At 33.9% G+C, this 9634-nt stretch overlaps 1 protein-coding gene across 1 annotated transcript in view; it reads right to left on the bottom strand.

Annotated features, from left to right (window-relative positions):
• The window catches only part of Hdx (highly divergent homeobox), a 134511-nt gene that overhangs the window by 99848 nt on the left and 25029 nt on the right, over positions 1-9634 (bottom strand). The window contains exon 3 of the mRNA XM_005366713.3: positions 3665-4774. Within this exon, the coding sequence (XP_005366770.1) occupies positions 3665-4774 (1110 nt within the window). The remainder of the gene's footprint in view (positions 1-3664; positions 4775-9634) is intronic.

The raw sequence follows: 9634 nt of genomic DNA, 5'->3' as shown, positions 1-9634 counted from the left end.
CCTTTTCTCAATAAAAAAAAGAATAAAAAAAGATGTAAAGGCTAGTTAGTAATAAACAAAGTCATTGGCCAAACAGTTTGGAAATATTAAGCCTCAGAGTGAATATTCAGGAACTGGCAGGCTGGAGAGAAACCTCGAGCTACAAATGGCACCAACATGTAGCATGAGTTCTAATAGGTCTTAATAATATTAGCCTAGAGTTAGATATTGGAGAAAACGTTGAGAGATCAGAGAGATGAGGGAACAAAACCACAGCCACTCAACTTCCTAGTCAAGAGACTGAGTTCCTTTCTCTTTCCAACTTATCACTTTGTTGCAAGGAGGGCCTGTTTGTTTGTCCCCTTGCAACATCACTTCCTGTCTGCCTCTATAGACCTCCAGACCTCTATGGTGAACTATTCTGCCCTCTGATCTTCAGGTCACTTTTATTTGTACAAACAAGACATCACCATAAACATCATTACTAATTTCAGAAAATATAGTTGTCAAATGTTAATACTAAGTTTTCCTTACATTTTTATAACTGAAATGAAGTAATTTTATATCATGACTAGTAACAGATCAGAACTCAAAGCAGAAATATAAGATTCATTGTTGTTAGTAAACTACTGCTTTTGGAGGGCTGGACTTGTGCTTTTACCACAAATTATCTTTGCATACAACTCTGTTGAAGCAAACTATGGTTTGTTTATTTTTTTAAAAAACACCATAGCTGTTCATTGTACTAACCTTATGTGGTCTAATGTAATATCTCTGTAATTTGAAAACCAATAATAGATTGAAGTTAGCAACAAAAAAACTAAGAATTTCTAGAAACTTGTTCTGTCAAGATGATACTAAATAAATAACTAGTTGGATAGAAGTGAGAATACATAACCAGAACTTGGCAGTCTGAGGCAGGAGGATTGCAAGACGAAGACAAGCCTTTATAGGCAGTTCCAAGCCAGCAAAGACTAAATATTGGGTCTCTATGTCAAAACAAAGAATTAAGAAAAACAAGTGGTAAAGGACTAAAACAGCATTGTGGCAGTTCTGAAAGCATGTCAAAACCTACAGAAACAAAGCAAATGACTAAGAAACTGTCCTGGTCAATGTGGTTATAAAATGTATGGCATTTTATTGAGCCATTTTAGACAAATATTTTTAGTGTGACATGACATGACTTGAAGGCAGTTTTGGCCCAATACATAGTTTTCTTCTGTGAACAAGAAGCAGACTTAATCTGATTGTATTTTTCGTTACTGTAATGTGTCTCAGGCCATCTGAGGGATCGGTCTCTTTATCTATGAATTGGAAGTTTAGAGAGACAAACATGGTGCAGGTGAGCTCACAGGCTAGAGGAAATGGTGGAAAACAATGGACAAAAGTTGTGAAAATCTTATGGAGAATGATGATCCACAGAAATGTGGAGAAAGATAATAGTAATTGTGAAATAGAATAGAATAACTAATGGTTCCTCAAGAAGCTAGAGTGAGGCTCAGAAAACTTAAAATATTTTAACATAGCTACTAAAACAGAGGAATTGTTAAATATGCATAAGTACTCAGTGGAAACCTATGAACGGACTAAAAGACCTGAAAACACTATGCTAGACTGACCAGTGAATGTCTCCATAAAGCCAGGATGCTAAAACTAGAAAAGTTTGTTGCTCCCCAAATTATCAATATAAAAAGTAGTGTATGAAAAGAAACAGGACACTAGTGTCCATTCAGAGAAGGAAAATAAATCTAACAAAATATTCCAAGAGAATCTCTAAGTAGTGGGCCTATTAGAAAAAAACCTAAACTTTAAAAAATAATTTTCACATTTTATTCAGACTTAATGATAATCATTAAGCAAAAAAAAAACCTTTTGGTAGTTATACAAAAGACAAAAATGGAATAAAAACATATCATTAACAAAACAATTTAAAATTATGAATTAAGACATCCAAACAGGAATAAACAAAAAAAGGAACTGCAAATTAACAAATAAGAATAGTAAGTCCTTACCTGTCAATAATTACTTTAAATGTAAATGGATTTTATTCTCTAGTCAAATATAGAATGGCTGAATAGAGAAAACAAAAACAAGATTCAATAATCCTTTGGCTACAAAATACTCATTTTAGATTCAAGAACACCCATATTCTGCAATTAAAGGCATGAAAAAATATACTCTCTACAATAAGCAAAAGAGAACCAGGGTATTTACATTTAATATACATTAGTTTACATTTAAGATAGGACCTAATTATGTAGCCCAGATTAGCCTGAGACATTTGGATCTTCTTCAGCAAATGGTAAACATTATTATTATTAGAATTAATAACACTGTCAGGAAATGGTGACATATGCCTATAATTGCAACACTCAGAAGGCAGAAGTAAGAGGATAACAAGTTTTAGTCCAGATCAGACCAAGCACAGCTGTGTATCAAGTCCTTATGGTAAATCAATCATTCAATAAATAATTAAATAAAACACCAAAAGAGTAAAAATAATAACAATGCATAAGGTGATGAGGATATTAATGATATAATTCAACATTATATTAAATACGCATTTTGGTAAAGAACAAATAGAAAAATGAAGTAACTCCTAATCATCAACTTCCTCTTTGTTAGGGGCATACGCTAGGAAGGGTGCTTTCAGGTCTATGTCATTGTTTTTTTTTTCCTTCCCCCACTCTCGTTGTCTCTATTGTTTTTACTTTGAGATGGGCCTCACTATGTAGCTCTGGCTGGGTTGGAAGTTGTATGTAAATTAGGATGACCAGGAGCTTGTGGTGCTTAGGAACTTATTCCACTACAGTCAGCTATTGCTTTCCAGTTTGAATTATAAAACCATAAGGTAGAGAGGCTTAGGAGAAAATGGTGTCTTAAATTTGGAACATCCTGGGAGCATCTTTCCTTCAATATTGTGGTTGAAGAGCTAAGGATGTATGGCTAGTAGCAAGGAAAAATAACAAGCATCCACGCCCTCTTATTTAAATTCTCAAAATCATATTTTTTAAGGCAGAAGATCTTAAGAAAAAGCTTCTGAGGTAGACTTATACTTCACAGTTAAAGAGATTATCTGAAACATACCTAAACAATTGAATATGTAAAACAGTAAAGAAATAATACTGTTTTGTTTCCAGGTCTAAAGCTTACTAAAGACTTACTCTGGATATAGCTTTCCAAATAAGTGTCATAAAAAAGATTATTTGATTAATGGTCAACTTAGCATTTGAATTAGGCATCCACCTTTAGACAAATCAGTTGGCTAAACTGCCACAAACTCTAAGTTCTCAGCCATTGACATCTAAAGGGCTGATTGACTCGCTTGCCTATGTATTCAAGGAAGGCAACTGGGTACATAACCAATTTAATTTTATTTTAGATGTGCGAAATGCTACACTTTATATAAAGGTGCCATTTCTTGAACAAAAATTTTTTTATGTCAGCAGTAAGATGCTATTAAATGACTATATTTCTTATATATATTTTTAAAGACTTCACCATTTTAAAACTTGATATGCACAGTATTCTTAAAGGTATTGAAAACAATCCACCATTTTCAAATAAAATCTCAAATTGCTTAAAAATATGAGTTGTGACCTAGGCTATGATCTAACTGTACACAAACATTGTTTTCAATCAAGCATGCCTTTAAAAATCTTCATAAAACAACTTAATACCTTACCTGGTAGTTATTTTGGTTTTGTGATAACCTCAATTGGTTTGATGATACAAAATGTGGAGAAAAATTACTCCGGGATGGATTAGTATTACTGTACATAGTACTAGGTGCTGTATGCAATGAGGTCCGTGGTGTCAAATGGTAGTCTCTATTTTGATATAGTACATTGTCTGACAAATCTCTAATATTCACCATTTGTGAATTTGGCAGGTTTCTTCCTGGTCCGGGCAAACTTGTACTTTGGTTCTCAGCTCGAAGAGAATTGCCACTTTCATAAAACCTTGAGTAGCTTGTTATCTGTGCTCCCATTGATGCCAGCTCTTCTTCTCTAGCATACTCATCCTCTGCATCACCAGTCTCCATCGCAATGGACAAACAAGTTCCTTCTGCTGAACCAGGCTTCTGTGTGGTATTTCCTCCCAGAATTCTCTGAGGGTAATCACTGACTGCCAATGAAAACACTTCACGAATTTCCAAGTTTTGTGTTCTACAGTAAGGGTCTCTAACAGTTGGCTTTTGCCCACATAAGTTATGTGATGCCAGACCTGCATGTTCAGGTTTATTTGACCTTTGAATGCCAACTGGTTCAATTTTGCAAGGTCGGTGGCACACAGATGGCTTTTGAGGTACTGTCATTTCAGAAGCTTGCACCGGAGAGCTTCCATAGTTTTTCTTTGTGTGGTTGTACACCGAGTTTCCAGCATTTAGTACGCTTGTCTGTCTTGACAAAATAATTGTCTTTTCCCCTAGGAGCACAGAAGCATTTTTACAGTGTGCTACTTGTCTTTGAACAGGAATGTGCAATTGAAATTCAGTGTCATTTTTACTGGCTTGTTTCTGAAGAGGAATTTTATGTGCTTCTGTAATTTGTGTATTTGCATTCTTTGTTGTCCCTTGCTTACTTGATGAGCTTGCTGGACTGTATATACCAGTTAAAATGACATCATTATTGGTAGAAGTCCAAGAAGATTGCTGGCTTGAAGGCCGGGCAATATTAACCACATTTCTGACTGTAATGTCTGGAGCTGCCAATGAGGTACCAGAAACAGTTCCTGCTGTTCCTAATTCAGAGTTCTTACTACTCATTTTTCTTCGCTTATTGCCAACCCACGTCTGAAAGGATAAAAGAAAAAAAAAAACAATGGCAATATAATAAAAGGTAACAATGAACTTAGAAAATCCATTTCCATGTAATAAATTATATTCTTGTCATAGAAACAGAGCTTATACATGGGCGAAAGGAAAAGATCCAATAAAAGACAACGTAACAAAAGTCTAACAGCAAACATGATTAAGTACTTACTCAATAAATACATGAGAACATCAGTAAGAACATATTTCTCTCTGCCATATGATCCATCAAATTAATATGTCCCAAGAATTGCAAAAATATTGAAGAATTCTAAATGTATTTATATCCTATGGCCTATTAAATACATTGCCAAAAATATATCTTTAAAACATAATTACAGTTTGACCAGTTATAAGTCTCTGCAATTAGTACTTCCCACAGCAAGAAGGAACTTCTCTGACCAAAGATGATAGGGACACTAATTTGAGTATAAACACAGTTATTTTTTTTTATTTATTTATTTTTATTAAGAAAGAAAAAAAAATTTTCCGCCTCCTCCCAGCCTCCCAAACACAGTTATTTAGATGGCAATTTAATGGCACATAGTGTCCGTTTTGCAAAACAGTAGCAGTAGCTTCCCCACTAGGGCTGATGACCTTCCCAACCACGAAATTTTCACAAGGTTTATAGTATCGGTAGTGGATTTCTTCCTGTAGCTCAGGACTCATATCTGAGATAAGAGTAGTTGGTTATCCTTTTAACCTAATTGAGCTCATCCCTTACTCCCCAATCTATCAGCAGATAGCTGATAGTTGATATAATAATAGCCATGGGGAAGACTCACCATGCCCCAACCATTCCTGTGAATAGGAAATTAATAATTTCTGTGGTAAAGGAAATACATGTTTTCTTCAGTGTCATAGCTTCCAGTAATGAGCTCATGCTCCTGTAAACAATTCCTCCCCTAGAACCCTGTAAACAACCCTGATATGAAACTCAGAGTCATCACATACTGATACAAAGACAAAAAGAGAAAGACACACTGGAAGGAGAAATGTGACTAGGTTGAGAAGAGAAAGGGGATCATCAGGAGTGGGAGGTGAAGAGTAGAGAAATGGAGGTGAAGATGATCAAAATACAGTATACAAATGCATGAAAATGCCATGATGCAATTCATTATTATGCATAATTCATATATGCTAATAACCATTAAAATGTAGTCACAGGTATAGACAAAACTTATAGTTAATCACATTTATTATTTATTTATAATATCAAAAAAATGAAAGAACACTAAAGTCAGCTCTTTAACTCATTAGAAAATAGTCATTTCATTATTAATCAAATGTGAATTCATAATCTTCAGACTTAATGACATCTATTGGGTGGATATATATATAATGTGGTTAATATCATACTACTATTTATATTATTTTTAGAAATATTCATTATTATATACTTCATTTTGCATAAATCTTTGTGTTGGTGGTTCCTTGTCATGCAATTCTAGAAAAGAAATAGCAAAAATCTATTATTTTCTAAGTACCTTCCAAAATATGAAATTTTTTTACCTCAAACCTCCAGTTTAAATCTTCTGTCGTTCTTGCTAATCTGATAAAAGGTACATGATTGTTGCTTTGATTGGATTTCAATGGTTATTATATTATTTTGATAGATTTTTATCATGCATTACATATACCTATTTTCATATTGGGATATTTGCCCTTTTAACTGATTTGTAAGAGAAGTTTTCTATAAAGGTAGTAACTTGGTTATATTATACCATTCTTTGGTTTATTCTTAATTTATAGTAGTCATTTACTTTTTTGTACTTAAAAAGTTTCATGCAATAAATATATTACTTTTAAAAACAGAAAAAAGTAATGCATAAAGGTAATACAATAGGTTGGCATTCAGAATTTAATTATAAAATACATTTTCTACATAAGTAATTTATTATAATTACCTTAGTATAATTTCCCTGAATCATAGTTCTTCTTAAAATATGCAATAAATATATTGCATTCCATAATGTGATTATGCAACTTTATATTAAAAAATTCATGCCATATGATAAACTACTAAAACACAATAATCTTTTAGGGATTAAACAAAATAAATGAATAAATGAAAATATTAAATAAACTAATCTCACAATAAATGATGTAAGACTTATTTTTTGCAAGTTTTTAATGATGTGCATCTGAAAACCTCAAAAATTATCCAATTTGCAGTGTTTACACAATGTATAGACAACATTAATTTTGCTATAGTATTGCATGTACTAGATTCTACAATGACTATTCTTTATATATTTTAGTTATATTAGTAGGTGCTACATTTTAAATTATATAGATGAAAAAACTGAAGTCCAAAAATAATAACTTTGGGGAAGATACCTTGTCAGCAAGTAGCAAAAATCTGCTTGCTCTCGAATGGATTCTTCTTTCATTACCTCATATGAAGTGACTAGAACCTCCTGAACCAGTTACCCATCGACTATCTTACTTTTATGAGTTTATTTTTAATAAAGAAAGTATTACAGAAACTGTGATGTTCCCCTTTGCTTCACATGACATAGTGGGAATTTGAAAGTCACTCTGACTTCCTTGAACAGGAGTAGCAGGATCTACAAGAAAAAGCATGGGATAAAACCGAACTCTCTGAACATGGCGAACAATGAGGGCTGATGAGAAGCTAAGGACAATGGCACGGGGTTTTGATCCTACTTAATGTTCTGGCTTTGTGGGAGCCTAGCCAGTTTGGATGTTCACCTTCCTAGACATGGACGGAGGGGGGAGGACCTTGGACTTTCCACAGGGCAGGGAACCCTGACTGCTCTTTGGACTGGGGAGGGAGGGGGAGAGGAGTGGGGGGAGGGGAAGAGGGTTGGGAGGAGGTGGAGGGAAGTGGGAGGCTGGGAGGAGGCTGAAACTTTTTTTTTTCCTTTTCTCAATAAAATAAAAAAATGAAAAAAAAGAGATCAGAAATATGTGTAAGCACAAATATCACAAGGGAAGAAAACAGAGGAAAAACTCTTTGGAAAAACACCATTTCCCAAAAGGTGAATTTCATAAACATTTAAAATGTTTCCAGCTTTTCAATTTAAAAATGCATAAGAAGAATTATGTATACTTACATTATAAACTATATATAACTAAGCTTACAAAATATTGAGGAAAAGCATGATGAATTCGTAAGCTTGATTCTGGGAACTAGTATATCTAGTGGCATCTTTCACAATATGTCATATTTAAATATTTTTGTTGTTTACAAATATAACTGCATATTATACATAATAGCACGTATGGTTTGATATATTATGTACACATCAAAATTAAAATGCAGTAAAATATCATGTACATATGAAATTCAGCTATCTAGTTATCCAGAAACCTCATTTGTCTGAAACACAGTCTACACAGATTAATTTAGCCCATTAATATAGTGACTACTAAACTTGTAGCCTACTTTCTCTGATTTTACACATACTTTGAACAAATACAGTATCATACTTTCCTACAAATAAAAAACAAAAACATAGAAATGGAATTGGGAGTAAAAGAAGTTCTTATAGGGCTCCCTGATAATACTTAAAATTATTCACTAAACATTGCTCATTAAAAAGGAGGGAGAAAGGATGCAGGCTCAGTCTCTGAGCAACTACTAACATTGTATATATGTGCATGGACAAGGAAAGGGAGGTATCCAAGTTAAGATTTCTCACTCCCTGGATTCCATTTTATATTCTTGTTCCTCAAAATCCATTTAGTGGCAGGGGGAGTTTATATTTACAGTTCTTTTTATTCATTTCCAAATCATTAAAATAATTTATGGTTCAGGGTAGTGTGAAATACAGAAAAATAAGTAGAAAAGAAAGGATACTAGCAGACTGGTAGGAGGAGGACATGAAGCTGAAGAATACTGACCTTGAATTAAGGAATAGAGTCTAAGTAGGTATGGTAGTTACTCTTGATAACTGCTTTTGTGTCAATGGGTAGACTGAAAGTATGGATGATACCTTTAAATAACTATAGTTCTGAGTAAGGTTAACATAGAATTAGTGGCCCAGATTCCCCAATTACATATGGAAATTAAGAATTTAGTGTCAGCAAAATTTCTGGAGGTTTGGAAGTCCTGATAGAGAAACTTCCACATCTAATGTTAATCTAATCTCAGTTTTAATAGTAACAGAATTCAAGACCACAGTATAGTAGCTCTTCCTTGACTTGTAAAACGGGGATATTATAAAATATTTTTGAACTGTTACAACAAACCATACATTTAGATGGATTTGCTAGTATTCCTACATGTGTAAAACAGTGATCACATCTTGTTTCTTTATGTATGACTTCATGTACCCTTAGGAATGACACTATATAGCTAGCTGTTCATTAGCTCCCATTGTGAAATTCTCACAGTGCTTTAAGAATTTAAATTTTTGGAGGACCTTGGACTTCCCACAGGGCAGGGAACCCTGACTGCTCTTTGGACTGGAAAGGGAGGGGGAAAGGAGTGGGGGGAGGGCGGGAGGAGTGGGAGGAGGCGGAAATTTTTTTCTCAATAAAAAAATTAAATCTATTATATGCTCTAACTATGCCCCATGTTCTCATAGGGCCGAAGGCATGTCATCCTACTCCACAGATACTTCTACTGTGCTTTTAATTTGAAATCACAGTTAGTTTACAGATCATTCATCATTTTTTGAGAAGTTTTTATAAAACAATAAATTTCTCTCTAAGTACTCGTTTACCTCCCAGCTTTGGCATTACTCAGTGAGTTCTGGAGCAGTGGTGTGCACTTGAGACATTTCCTGGCTTTTAAAACAGAATTCAGATTACATCGCCAGGATTTGTTTAGCGTCTATCATATATAATCCATTTTAATTTCATATTTTTCCT

Source organism: Microtus ochrogaster, unplaced genomic scaffold (assembly GCF_000317375.1).
Source record: "Microtus ochrogaster isolate Prairie Vole_2 unplaced genomic scaffold, MicOch1.0 UNK13, whole genome shotgun sequence".
In the NCBI taxonomy this organism is placed as follows: Eukaryota; Metazoa; Chordata; class Mammalia; order Rodentia; family Cricetidae; genus Microtus; species Microtus ochrogaster.
Note: the sequence above shows the minus strand (reverse complement) of the source record. Positions and strands in the feature narration are given on the sequence as shown.